At 35.8% G+C, this 15,303-nt stretch overlaps 1 protein-coding gene across 2 annotated transcripts in view; it reads right to left on the bottom strand.

Moving 5' to 3' along the window:
• Window positions 1-14,638, bottom strand: part of LOC132153203 (cordon-bleu protein-like 1) — a 68,609-nt gene extending 53,971 nt beyond the window's left edge. The window contains exons 1-2 of one of the 2 annotated variants that reach the window (XM_059562539.1): window positions 14,359-14,638; window positions 6,271-6,341 (exon numbers count right to left, since the gene is read on the bottom strand). In XM_059562539.1, the coding sequence (XP_059418522.1) occupies window positions 6,271-6,308 (38 nt within the window). In that variant the 5' untranslated portion in view covers window positions 6,309-6,341; window positions 14,359-14,638. The remainder of the gene's footprint in view (window positions 1-6,270; window positions 6,342-14,358) is intronic. The other variant, XM_059562538.1, reaches the window with a different exon arrangement.
• Window positions 14,639-15,303: the final 665 nt, after the last annotated feature.

The following is a 15,303-nucleotide window of genomic DNA, read 5'->3' as shown; positions in this document are numbered from 1 at the left end:
CAAATGTGTTGCTTATTGACTTACCTTAAAATGTATTTAATAAATTTAAATAACTAAATAAAAGAACATTTACATTTAATAAAAAAAATAAATAAATAAAGTGATAATTCAAATAAAAATAAATATGATCATCAGTAGTCAATGCAGTGTTGAAATGTTGAGAAAACACTTTTTAACGAGTATTTTAAAATGCAATTTAATCTAATTACAACTACTTAATTTTACATTATCCAAATTACATGTAATTATTACCCATGCAAGTTACTACACAGCACTGGTAGTTGCTAGGGTGTTCTGGCTTGTTAAGATAAGCCAGACCATGACAAGAAAGCGGAACTTTTTTGTTAGTATTCTGGTGGTATCCAAGGTGTTTCTGGGTGGTTTGTTGAGTGGTTTCCAGAATGCCTTTGTCATGCAAGCATAATAACATCACTGTTCTAGCACTGTAACTTTCATCACCAGATTAGATAGAACAGCTGTGTGAGCAGTGCTAGCATTTAAGTGTATGAACATAAAGAAGGAAAGACAGAGTGTGAGAAAGTATGGGAAACATCTGCAACAACACTTAGGTGGTCCCACACCACGTCCCTGAGGTGACACTTTGTTGTCAAGGCCTGGTCCTTGCTGCACTGAGCTAACGACCAAACGACCAAAGATCACACAAGATGACATCATAAGCGAGTAAACATTCTGACAGTTCTTCACACCGTCGTAGCCATCCTTCCAACTCGGAATTCTGAGAACAGATGTCAATGTACCTTTTAATCAAATTGCACAAAAGTAATGATCCTTCTAAGTATTTTTGTCTTGTTTTTCAGTGAAAATGTCAAAAAATGCATCAAATTAAAATGCAAAAATGACATCAGAGGAGAAGACTTGGTTTCTGGGAAATGTATCAGAATTAAGTGAATTTAAGATTTGAATAATATCAGACTAATCTGCTAATGAGAGAAATCAATCAAAGGGAAAACAAGTTTTCATACTTCTTTGACATATTTGTTCTTGTTTTAAGCATAAACTAAAAAAAAACAACACTTCATATCTGTCAAAAGTAAATAAGGATATACAGATATTTGTACTTAAAAACAAAACAAAAATACTGACAAAAAATATATATATAAATTGTCTGCAGTGCATGTAACATTAAATGCCATGGCTTTATGTTGGACTGGGTCTCAAAACAGATTTCCAAGTTTGATTTGATCCTGATGCAAGATTCTTGATTCAATTTGTTTCAGATTTGATTAAACTCTGATTAAAATTGGAATTTATTGAACTATTATTTACTTATATATGTATATGGTAGCTATAATTTATTTTATATAGAAATGATCTCACTGCTTAGGTAGTGTTTAATTACATCTATCCACTTAGCGGTTTTTTTAAAGGGACTGTAAGTAGGAATTACTCCCATCTAGTGGTGAAATTGTATTTTGCATTCAAACTAATTTTGCTCTCCAGCGCCTCGATTTTTCAAATGCGCGTTGCATCTACGGTAGGCGATATGTACCAAAAAGCTTTGACAGGATGTCTTCTAATAGCACTTCGTTTTGGCGACGATGTTTTCTTCTCCTGTGGCGCGGCATATGTATGGTCCATAATAAGAATGCAATCCAGACTTTTAAACTTGCCGGTGCAGTTTCAAGCGCCTCTCACTGCTCTGCAACTGCGTTTCTGGCTCTGACCGAAAACGCATTGTGGAAACGCGTTGTCTTAGTACTTTTTGTCCCTCTCTGCTATTATAGTTTTGCAAGATGGCGGAACTACATGGAAGCCTCCGTCGACCTACCCGTACCATGTATATAAAGATAATAAATTCTTCATTTACGAGGATTAGTTTAAACATTGGCATAGGTATTTGTACACCATTGAGGGCATATTTATGAATAAAAATATTGATTTTAGATAATAAAATACCTAAAAAGTTACTTATTGTCCCTTTAAATATTTTTGATTTTCTGATTTAGTTTTCATAAAAAATTATAAAAACAACTCAGAATATGACTCAAAGCTGGAATAATTAAATATTTTAAATAATACACATATCTTTTACGTATTTAATGCCTTTTTATTAACCAATTTGCTGCTGATCATTCATTGATCCAATTCAACCATACTAATAAACAAGATAAACTACTAAGATAAACTTTCTTCTTTTTTTATTGCTAAAGAGTGTTGAACTTTTGTGTACAACTGTACAGACGAGAATTTGCATTTTCTTCAGTATGAGGCTTTTGGTGTGAAAGGGCTTTTACATTTGCCAAAAGTAGAACTTTTTATATTACAAGCAAACAAAAAAGCCCAGCCCAGCCCAGCCCAGGTTTAAAAAAGTAACGCAAAAGTAATGTAACGCATTACTTTCAATAAAAACTAAGCAGCATAATTAGTTACTTTTTGAATGAAGTAACACAATATTGTAATGCATTACCAACAATATTCATAGAACACCATGCCAGGTTTAAAATACAAACAAAACCATAGCGGTTTACACAAAATTAGATCAGTTTCACACTGAATCATATTGGTAAATCATCTTTTTTGAATTGCTTATTAAAAAAAATATTGTGTTTGAGAATCAGACAAGGGTTGTGTTTTATGGTTTCATCTTTCAACGTAAGATTGCTCTTAAGTGCCACTGGTGGGCCTGTTGACAATCCTTTTTTCATTGTCTTTATTCTCTGTCACATATCTTAGTAATACTAATAACTTACTTAACACTTGAAAACTTAAAACCTCAAAATTCATCCTGTGAAAACCATTTTGAAATTGGAAATTGCGTTACCATGGAAATGGTAATTTAATATCTTTTGTCAGTCTCCTTCCCCTTAGTGGGTGGAGACAGGAGTCATATTACAAAATCTATCACGGTCTTTTAGAATCAAAACTTTTTATAATCTTGACAAAATACATCTTGTCGGAAAGTGTCCCAAGAGTCCCAAGATTCCATATTTGGTTGTTATTTTGTAGACGTAATATTGACAGCGATATTTAGTCATTTGTGACAGTAAAATACATTTAAAAAAGTTCAATTGAGTTTTGATGGCACCCGATGGCTGTTTGTGGAATATCGCCATAAATAAAATCTCTCAGGAACCTCAATTTTTGTTTCCAACCTTTTTTCCCAACCTTTTTTCCAACCTCCAACAAGTCCAACCTTAGGTCTGTATTCCAAAGCGTCCATGAATTATAACAATTTCAGTTTGAATAGTGCACTTTCACATCTATATAAAAAAATGGGGGGGGGGCATATATTTTTACCCAGACCTACTGTACACACTCTAAGACACCTGCAGGGTAATGGGGTGAATCCAAAGTTGTGCATGGACCAAATAACCAAACCAAATGTAAAAACAGTAAAACTGAGTTGTGCAACTTGGCGAAAGGCTGAACATTTTGGATTTACAAACAGAGTTGCACCACAGACATACATCAAGATATGGCTTGATGCCCCACAGTGCCAGAGAAAGCAAAATCCTGCTCCCGAATTACACAACAACATCCGTGTAGTTACAGTAAGAGTCATGCTGTTTAACACAACACAACTTTCTCTTCATAAAGAACCACAGGAAACACTAATCAAATATTTCTGGGGGGGAAATCAGAGTGTTTATATGAGGCTCAAAAGGCTTTTAAAAAAGAGCCTTCAAAATATCAGACTCGCCTCTGAGGGATGTGCTCATAGACAACGTGGGAGACGTAGTGTGTGTGTGTGTGAGTGAGTGAGTGAGTGAGTGAGTGTGTGTGTGTGAGTGAGTGAGTGAGTGAGTGAGTGAGTGAGTGTGTGAGTGAGTGAGTGAGTGAGTGAGTGAGTGAGTGAGTGAGTGAGTTATGAGAACATGCTGGAAAAAAATCTCTCCAGCCAGTGGAACGCTGTCAGCTGACATCATCCTCCGTTAGCTAAATCTGAACCAATGGAGCAAAAATGTCCAAAGTCTTAAAGTCCAAAGTGTGTTACAGTTTTTCTCAGTTGCTTTGGTACATTTCTCGAATCATCCTTGAGATTTGCAAAACAGTAAGTGCATTTCTCAAAACAACTCGTACAAAGAGCAAAACACCACGGATTACCTGCAAAAGCCAGTCTCTTGCTCAAAATCCTTAGTTCATCTCTCAAAAATAAACATCTGTGTCAATGAACATGTCAATGCCATCAGAATGACAAGTCCTTGTGTCATAGTTTATGGATAAGACAGTCAAATTGCTTAGTCATGTTGTCAATATAACAGCGTACTCTGGAGCGATGTTCTGATGTAAACTACTGTATTGAACAGTATGCCATATGCTTATGTATGCCATATATCCATTTCAAAAGTATACATTTACACATTACTGTATGTGGGATATTGATTGAAAGTACCAGTTACACTTTTACTAGTGGTCTGACCCAAAAAATAATAATAAATTACACAATGCCATCGTGATATAGAAAAGGAAAAAGAAATATGGGCACAAAGATGAAAATAAGTCAATTTTCAGAATTTGTAACTCGTGTTGTCCTCTGTCTATACATTATATGCTTTCCAACTGAAGATTCATGCGATGAACCAGAGAAATGGTTTATCATTGGTTTATCATCTACATTCTCTTCATTAGTCAAGATTCAGATGTAATACATTTTGAGCGACATGACATTAGCAACTGATAATGTAGGAAACTGCAGATAAATGTGCATAATCAATTGCATGAATGAACAAAAGCAATCGCAACTTGTTCAAAAGAATGAGAAACTGGTTTTATGATGTGTATAAATGACTAGATGATGGAGAAGTTGTACAAATAGTTTTGAGAATTTCATTTCTGTTTTGAGAAATGCACCAAAGTGACTGAGAAAAACTGTAATAAAGAGCATATTTGATGCTAGTGCATATAGAGGATTCAACGTCCAGATTTCCTCGCTCATAATATAGTCAGCTAATCTGCCTCATGTGGTTTTCAAAGAATGGTTTCTGGGTCTGGATTGTATATTTTACATTTCCTACTCTTCTGATTCTGAGTCCTGCCCCACAGTCATGGATTATTACACCAGATCACCTGCCTCTAAGGGTCAATTTTTACAAGTTTCACAAAGTCATTTTTCTGTAATATCCAGTCATAGCTAAGACCCTGTGCGTCGCTATATGACTCTTGTCCAGTAAAGTTACATATGCAATGCAATTTCATCCTCATTTCCCCAGCAAAGAAAAAAATAAGCAGGAGAATTGTGCAAGAGTCTCCCCTCCCTAAAGTTCATTTCCCATGGCCTCCACATGTGTCCAAGAGCATTTCTCAGCTCTGCTCTGCAGGCAGGAAATGCACCGATGTCAAAGGTCGAGCCAATGCCTATGACAACAGAGACTTTAATTACAGTCAGATCGTCTTGTAAACAAACATACAACTAGAGACACATTCAGACACACAACCTCCAAATCTTCACTCATAAACAGCCCAGTCTGTAACAGATCACACAAACGCTGTTCCTGCCCAATGCATCAGTCATTCATTTATTTTCATTCATATATGATTGTTTATTCCAGATCTCATATAATTTTTCTTCGCATAGAGCTGGAATGTGCAAGCAACTGCTTGCAGGTTAAAAGACAACTGGAAAAACTTGCAGGAAAAAAATGACAAACATTAGCTAACTTTTCTCGTCATTCCACATAATCTTTAAATATGAAAGAACAAACACACATCGTATCTTTCAATTAATTTTCCTATCAGACTCAAATATCTACACCTGCTGTATAACTGGGAAAGTTCTTCTCATGTCCTTACTTTCTATCTGTCAGCTTTCTGCAAAATCCCTTTACTAACAAAAGCCAGTTCCTTAATGACATCAACTTCCAAGAAGTGACATCATTCATTTTGATGGTTAAAAAAAGAGCACAAATGTCAGTACATTTTAGAAATTGCCACAAAATATCCACTTTTAAAGCATTCCAACCTATTTTATAAACATATTTGATTCCAACAGATTTGAAAAATCTGTAGGATGATATCAAAACTTTAAAAGATATTCAAAAACAATATGACAATTAACAAAGACAAAATTAATGCAACTGAACCCTCAAAATGTCCCTCAGCTCTATGTTTCCATCCTCTTGACTGCACGCCATTGTTAAAATGACAAAAAATATATAAAAATTGAAATTTTTAAAAGGAAATGCTTCCTTAATTTACAACACAAGCATATTCATGTCTTTACTAGTTCAACACAAACTAAACAACACAAATGACAACTAAAGAGATCAAACTCAGAGCTCATGAGTAAATCTGTCAGTGCTTAAGGTGTACCTTCGTTCAGGCGGTCGGCTGTGTGCGTCGCCATCCATCCTGCAACCTGGACAGCTCTGAAATCCCTGGCACTGTAGGACAGAAGGCAAACACTACTGACTCATGGCACAGCCTTAAGGGAGTGCTGACAGATGGAGAGGTTAAACTAGAAGAGTCAGTTCTGCAGAAGGTGGCGCATGCCTTCCCATCTTACATACCACTGTGTCAATAATGAGCATGCTTGGCTTGTTGAAAAAACAAACATCTTGGTCTCAAACAAGTCTGGATTAAAAACCTGGCGTGCTGGTCTCCCCGCTGGTTTTAGAAGGGCTTTGCCACCTTTCATCAGGTCCATCTTAAAGACCAGCTTAAAAGACCAGTTTAGGCTCTTTTAAGTTCTTTCAGCAGGGTGTGAAGGTGTTTTCCCAAGGAGGGAGGATCTTTACTGTCAGTCAACATTTTATTTAGTCACAGCTACAGATATGAAGCTTTTTTAGTTATTTATTTTTTAAGCATGGAGTACTAGCTCAAGTGGTGCATTAGATTAAATAACTTGTGATCAATGACAGTAAAATACTTTATTTGATCAAGTTAGTCTAATAATATGGTATTTGCACAAACATGATAAGACCAGAGTTAACATAATATATTTTATAAGCCACACAAACTTGCTAAATGAACTTAATAGACAGCGATCACCCTTAAGTTGTGTCACATGGAAATTACAACTTTGGCATTTTGATAACTTCCTTTTGTATTCAACACACACACACACACACACACACACACAAAAAATCGTACCAGTTTAAATAGGCATGAGCTTAATCAGACGCAAACTTTGCATGGCTGACTGTCAAGAAGTCGTCAAAATAATTTACTTGAAGCCCTACTAGCTTGACAGATTTTTAGTTATACTATTTCTTTATTTAACAGACCATGTCTAACTTGCCTTTAAAAAATAAAATAATAAAATTAATTAGCCACTATGACTTGCATTCAAGTTAACTCAAGTTCGAATCCCATTTTCCAATTGGTTTTATGTTTCACATATAGAAAAAAAAAGTCAGTCGTTTAAATAGAAATGAACTTGATTGCACACAATGCTTTTTGGGTTGCTGCGAAACTGTCAAAGTCATCATTCAAGTCTTCTGAAGCACTATAATAGCTTAATAAATTAGCCATGATTTGCGTTCAAAACAACTAGAGTTCAAATCCCGATTTGATTTACGTTTGTTATGAAAACAGCAAATAAAAGATGTCAAAATCAAGTCTTCCGGAGGTCTACAATATTATGACAACATTGCATTTCTGTAATAAAATATTGCTTTAATCAAAAATGTCTGATTACCTCTAACATGATTGAAAAAAAAATTGTTTCTAACAAATTATCGGCAAGTTTAGCGGTCCAGGCGACTAAAGTTCGAATCCCGACTAGACATAGCATTTTTATAAACCAAGCAAAACAGCACATAAACTTGACAGTAGGTGATCACTAGGAAGATAAATGTTATTTGTTATCCATAAATCCCTTTTTGTTTCACGAACAAATTTATGGAAGGCCAAGAGGGTCAAATACACGTCAAGTCAAGTCACCTTTATTTATAAAGCGCTTTAAACAAAATACATTGCGTCAAAGCAACTGAACAACATTAATTAGGAAAACAGTGTCAATAATGCAAAATGATAGTTAAAGGCAGTTCATCATTGAATTCAGTGATGTCATCTCTGTTCAGTTAAATAGTGTCTGTGCATTTATTTGCAATCAGGTCAACGATATCGCTGTAGATGAAGTGACCCCAACTAAGCAAGCCAGAGGCGACAGCGGCAAGGAACCGAAACTCCATCGGTGACAGAATGGAGAAAAAAACCTTGGGAGAAACCAGGCTCAGTTGGGGGGCCAGTTCTCCTCTGACCAGACGAAACCAGTAGTTCAATTCCAGGCTGCAGCAAAGTCAGATTGTGCAGAAGAATCATCTGTTTCCTGTGGTCTTGTCCTGGTGCTCCTCTGAGACAAGGTCTTTACAGGGGATCTGTATCTGGGGCTCTAGTTGTCCTATTCTAGGGGCTCTAGTTGTCAATAACACGTTAAATACGTGTATTTCACCCGTAAACAACACGTATTTAACGTGTTAAATACGTGTTGTTTACGCGTGAAAAATCAGCGTGTATTTAACGTGTATTTCACGTGTTAAATACGCATTAAATACACGTGAAGTACGCATTAAAAATCTGTTTGAACGGCTCAATGTCATTGGCTGCTGAGGACTTGGGTCAAACCACTTCTGTAAGCTTAGAGGGTTGTACCATTCATAGACAGGCAACCACCACATGCTATAGATCAGCTTATTCAGCCTTATTATTTTGTCTTCTTTTGTATAGCCTTCTTTTGTATTTACATCCCGTGGTAACTAGGATTTACACAAGCTCCAGTCTGGATGCAGAACACCTGAGAAGAGATGATGCTGACTCTCAGAGGACCTCAGATGATGCTAACCCTGAAACGACAAACAGAACTAACAATTTTTGCTACATGTGACTGCATCATATAATAACTATTAATTAATAATATTGATAGTTCATCGTCTAGCCGACTACGTCTTGTATTATTATTATTTTTTATTTTTTATAAAATCCTGTAAAAACATGCACAAATTACTAGCTACTACTAAATATTGTAGAAACATAATTTTCTGTAAAGTTGCTTTGTAACGATTTGTATTGTAAAAAGCGCTATACAAATAAACTTGAATTGAATTGAATTGAACATATTAGCAGACATTCTAGCTTTAATAATGGTTGAACTTAAAGGGTTAGTAATTAAGCAACAAATCTTTTTTGTGGATGGTAACTGTAAAATTATTACTGAAATATTATTAGTAATTAGTTAGTTACTGCAAAATAAATATCATTAAAATAACTAAATTACTAGTTACTGCTCAAATCGGTGAAAAAAAAATAGTTTGAACATTCTCCTGCTGAGAAATAGCTGATAAAAATGTAAGAAAATTTTGAGTGCTCAAAAGACATTTTTCATATCCATCTTATTTGACATTCAATATCTCCGGACATAAATAAGGTAAGTTAAGATGTATATGTTTAAAATTTTGTGGTGATAGTATAAAGTTTCTAAAAGTTACAGTATTATGTAATGAAACAGGACTTTTTGTTTAGCCCTTGACTCACCGAAGTATACTATTTAAATACTGTTGCTTTCTGAGTGCCATACACAAAAATACCAAATCATAACTCCACGAATATGGCAAGGAGAGTCAAAAGGTATAGTCTGATTCTACGTTCTGTCAAATGTTTAATAGAGCTCTCCAACTGATTCATGGGTTTAGGTATTATATACATATGAAAGATCGTAATGGATTGTTTTGATTTTGGAGAATCATTTCAATCTTGAGAATCTGCTGTAAATAATGACATGCCGTTTTTCACAATCAGAGCATGTTTCATGAAGTTATAAAGGTAAAACCATGAGAATATTGCCGCATGTGCACATTTGGAGTTTTTTTTGTTGTTGTTATAATTCGATGACGAATATATTCAAATCTAAATGACAGATTATTGTATAATTGGGCTCATTTTAATCGAGAGAATTTTCAATTTTCCATGAGCTATGCATGTTTCATGAAGTTATGAATGGAAACGTAACCTATGTTTTTTCCTCAATTGAATGGTTTCATGTGTGTGAAAATATCGTAAGTAATATATTTAGATCAAGTGTACAAATTACGATGAATTTGAGCTCCTTTTAATCTGGAGAATTTTGAATTTTTCGCAAATTGAAACTAAAGTTATTTGTCTTGCTGTGCCTGTTGGGTTTTATGTGTTATAGCAATATGACCAATATATTTGGATCTCATCCACGGATTACAGTATCTTTGGGCTCATTGTAATTGGGATAATTTTCAGAAAATAATGATCTATATAATAATGATTTTTTGCTAAGATTTTGGCTAAACTACATGCTTTATTTATGAGGAAAATCTTTAGATATAAATGACAGATTTGACAGATAGTTGTGGGCTCTTTTAATCAGAAGAATTTACTCTAAATGATGGTGCATTTACTCTAAATTTTACGATGAAATCTTGTAAAATGGTGACATCAATAGGCTATAGGCCTATTATTATTATTATTATTATTATATGGGTCTGGGGTTGACTTCTTGTACAAAACTCGCTCCAGTTTATTCAAAGCCTCAAACGAGACCGTGATGCCGCGACTGTAGAGTGGATCGACGGTGTTTTGTGTCCCGCAGCAGCGCAGCTGAACAGTTCTGCATTCAAATAATAGGCTTAAGCTTGCCGCAAAGCACCGGCAAAAGTAATTACAATAAATGTAATAAGGGGGAAATAGGAAGAAGATATTTTAATTATTTACTAATAAACTAGTGTTTTCTGAATCTGTGTCGCAAGGATGAAGTTGAAATCCCACCTCGTCATCTCCTCATTAGACGCGCCTTTAGAGATCAATACATCTTTATGGTTTATGATTATAATGAAAGAGTTTTTGTTTTGGATTTGTTTTATTTCGTTAAGTAGTTATTTAAAGCTTTATATATATATATATATATATATATATATATATATATTTTTTTTTTTTTTTTTTTTTTTTTTTTTTCACTGAGTTTCGGATCATTTTTGTAGTCCTATTAAAGACAACACGGCAGAACAAGCAACTGTTTTGTTGATATTGTGTGTGCAGTTACGAATAATGTATTACTCTTACCTTTAGGAGCAAAAATGATGGCATATCCACGGAATAAGATGCAAGTGATCATGCTGCCGTCTCCCTGTCCTGAAGCATCTCTACACAAACTATTTGATATAGCTTACATTTATCTGGGTCTAACGTTTAAACATTGTCATATGCTTCAACTGTTTTATATCTATAGATTTTATTTTAGGCAAGTTGTGATGATTTGAGAAGGCTAAATGGATCAAACATAGGCTAACTGACTTCCGCTGGCAGCTTGGTCGTTACTTAAAAAAACCTAAAACTTATATTTAACAAACAAAAAATGCTCCAAATGCTTTTCTAAATTAACTTAATAAAAAAAATGAAACAAAATATAATCACTTTGCTATTACAAAACTGAACTATTTTAATAGCTGATCCAATAAGTATAAGCTGTTTAGGGACTGTTCACCTGTTCACCAAATCAGACACCCATTTTTTCAGACACAGTGGAAGATCTGATAAGAATCAGTGTAGAGGGCCAAGTCTGGAAGATTTTGATGCTAGAGAGAGTGTGGCAGCTGGTTAAGCCAAGGCCAAAGATCAAGAAGGCCAAACTACAGGAGTTGGCCATCTGAGGGGCATGTGACTGCAGTGGAGGATAGTTCATAAGACATTGAGCCATGATATGTTCAGTTTGAAGCCCTTAAACCCCTTAATTTAGATTTTCTTTTTATTTCATATATCTTGAGATGTTTTAAGTTTAAATTCCACCTCAGTGAAACACTTTAAGCACCAAAACTTTTTCAGTAAGTCACCTTTCTTGTAGAATTGTGCTTCAAATAAAGAACATTATGTTGACCAGATTGTTAGTTAATCATGTAGGCAACAAGTCAATATTGTTTATATGGACAGCGGTTTAAAAAAAGTGGACTTGTAAGAAAAAGGTTAGGCGCACTAGTGTAACAAGTGCAAAAAATTAGCCTAGAGCCCTGTTGTTTTATTCTACTTCATGAGACCTTTCAGATGACATATGGCACATGAGTATCCAAGTTGTGTGATATTTTTATAAATATTAGAGTACATGGCAAAATTATTATTATTTTTTTTTCTCAGCAAATAACTTGGCACTATTTTTGAGTTGATCAACATCATTGTAATGCTCAGACTCTAAGCTTTCAAATGATATCTATTTTTTCTTGATTTTAATTCAGCAGTTTGAAAAATATGATTAGTAATATTGATGCGATGGGGGGTTGGGGGGGTTCACGGTGGTATTATAGCCGGCAGCCATATCACCCTGGAGCCCAAGACTGGTTTCCCACTGAAGCTAAGCAGGGCTGAGCCTGGTCAGTACCTGGATGGGAGACCTCCTGAGAAAACTAGGTTGCTGCTGGAAGAGGTGATAGTGAGGCCAGCACGGGGTGCTCACCCTGTGGTCTGTGTGGGTCCTAGCGACCCAGTGTAGTGACGGGGACACTATACTGTCAACAAGCACCGTCCTTCGGATGAGACGTTAAACCGAGGTCCTGTCTCTCTGTGGTCATTAAAAATCCCAGGATGTCTTTCGAAAGGAGTAGAGGTGTGACCTCGGCATCCTGGCTAAATTTGCCCATTGGCCTCGGACCATCATGGCCTACTAACAATCCCCATATCTACTGATTGGCTTCATCACTCTGTCTCCTCTCCACCAGTAAGCTGGTGTGTGGTGGGCGTTCTGGCGCAATATGGCTGCCGTCGCATCATCAAGGTGGATGCTGCACACTGGTAGTGGATGAGGAGATACCCCCTGACTATGTAAAAGCGCTTTGAGTGACTAGAAAACGCTATATAAATGTAATGAATTATTATTTATTATTATGGTGGTAGCAGTAGAATACTTCTGTTACAAGCTCTCATTCTAATCCTTAAAGTCTTAAATGCTTATGTCTTATAACATCACCTGTTTACCTAATTACTGATTGTCTGATGAGTGCATAATCGCTGAACAACTGAAAAAAAAATTCCAGAAATGCTGAACAAAAAGTGTTTTCAATAAGTGCCACCTGCTGGAGATAGCTGTAAATGTAAGCACAATAAAAGCTGTTGATTACTAAGATGATTGTTTTCTAAAGACAGATATTGATTTCAATGGTTTGTATCTTAAACCTGAATTGATTGCTTACCTCCATTGTAACTATTTCCCCCACACAAATGTTAATGCTTGATGCTAACTTAAGTCTTATACTATCACCAAAACATTTGAAACAGATACACTTTAACTTACCTTATTTATGTCCTGAGATATTTAATATTAAATAAGACGGATATAAATAATTTCTATTGAGCACTAAATTTTTTCTTACATTTTTATCAGCTATTTCTCAGCAGGAGAATGTCCAAATATATATATATTTTTTACTTAAAGTCAGAGTTGAGCAGTAAGTAGTTACTAGTAATTTAGTTATTTTAATAATATTACTTTTGCAGTAACTAGTAGAGTAACTAATTACTAATTATATTTCAGTAATAATTTTACAGTTACCATCCATAAAACAGATTTGTTGCTTTACTTCTAACCAGGGTCGTTTCTAGGCATAGGCAAACTAGGCGGTCGCCTAGGGCACAAACAGCTGGGGGGCACCAGTGAGAGCCCCCGCCCCACCAAGAGTTTATTTTATATATATATATATTATTAATATTATTATTATTATTTCAAGGTCATATTATATTTTCATAATTTTGCTATTTCGAAGCATTATGATTACTTGCGATTATCTGAGTAAGTCTCATTGGTGGTGATAGTGGCCGCTGCCATTAGAGACATGTTAAAGTCGCCTTTCAACGTCGCCATCCGTGGTTGGTAGAAATCTCGCCTAGGGTGCCAAAAAACGCTAGAAACGGCCCTGCTTCTAACCCTTTAAGAGTGACCACTATTAAAGCTAGAATGTCCACTAATGTGTTTATTTACAAAAAGGCATGAGTGGTAAAAAATAAATTTTTCATAAAACTGAAACTTAAATATATTATTTCTATAGGCTATCCAAAAAAAGAAAAGAAAAAAAGACCAAATAATAAGGCTGAATAAGCTGATCTATAGCATGTGGTGGTTGCCTGTCTATGAATGGTACACCCCTCTAAGCTCACAGAAGTGGTCTGACCCAAGTCCTCAGCAGCCAATGACATTGACCTGTTCAAACAGATTTTTAACGCGTACTTCACGTGTATTTCACTGTATTTAACGCGTATAACACGTGAAAAACACGTTAAATACGCGCTGATTTTTCACGCTTAAACAACACGTATTTAACGCGTTAAATACGCGTTGTTTACCCGTGAAATACGCGTATTTAACCTGTTGTTAACGCGTTAAATTTCACGTGTATTTGACCCTCTTGGCCTTCCATAATAATGTTTTGAATGAGCATGACGTCTCAAACTTACCTTGTTCGCCCTTGAACTTCGGCGCGGCTGTCAGCTGTCATCAGTCTCGCTCCCGATACGTCAAAACAGCATCATCAACAACAGCTTTCGCAGCGCCTCTCCAGGCTTAAAGCACTGCTTATAGGTCCCTGCATCACTTCTGTCCCGTCACCCCCTTAAAATTCTGCAACTCCCACCATATTTTCCAGAGTCCTGCCCCTGTCAACAGACTCTCCTCTGTTTCTGTTCAACCGAGAGGAGACGGCAGCCCCACATATTCAAGTCAGGACACGATGAGTTACAGTCACTGCCAGTCCCCAATCCTCGCACTGGATTCAGAAACTGTTCACACTCCGGTTTGACGATGGAATGTGAATTTGCATGTCGCCCCCGACTAGAAAAGTCTCAACAAAGCAGTGAATGTGCTAAAATCCCACGTAATACCATGCAAAACAGTTTATATGAGTGGGGAAATGCATATTAAAAACTTCTCAAACACAGCATAATGTAAATACGGTTCGGATGTGTTAAGAAAATGTTGATAGGCTCGCCAGTGATGATCATTTAAGCACATTATCTCGAATTTTAGATATACTCTACAGTGCAGGCTACAGTGCCTTGAAGTGGAGGACCATTACTTGCAAAATAGCGACATCTAGTGATTGAAGAGATGTAGTGCATGGTTTTACCAGATTACAGTTTTTCTCAATTGCTTTGGCTCAGTTCTCAAATGATTTTTTTATTTCCCAAAACATTAAGTTCAGATCTCTGAACAATTCGCTTCTTTTTCACATCAGATTGGAATTTCTTATTGATTTGAGCAAATTGCAAATGATTTGGCACATGTGTGCAAAGAGTACATACAACTGTCTGCAGTTTGGCCAACAAATAATTGCATATGGCTTGTTGATCAAAACTGATGACTCGATTCTCACTTACACTGTCAAACACTTCGGAACTTCTCAG

This window comes from Carassius carassius, chromosome 11 (assembly GCF_963082965.1).
Source record: "Carassius carassius chromosome 11, fCarCar2.1, whole genome shotgun sequence".
Taxonomy (NCBI): domain Eukaryota; kingdom Metazoa; phylum Chordata; class Actinopteri; order Cypriniformes; family Cyprinidae; genus Carassius; species Carassius carassius.
Note: the sequence above shows the minus strand (reverse complement) of the source record. Positions and strands in the feature narration are given on the sequence as shown.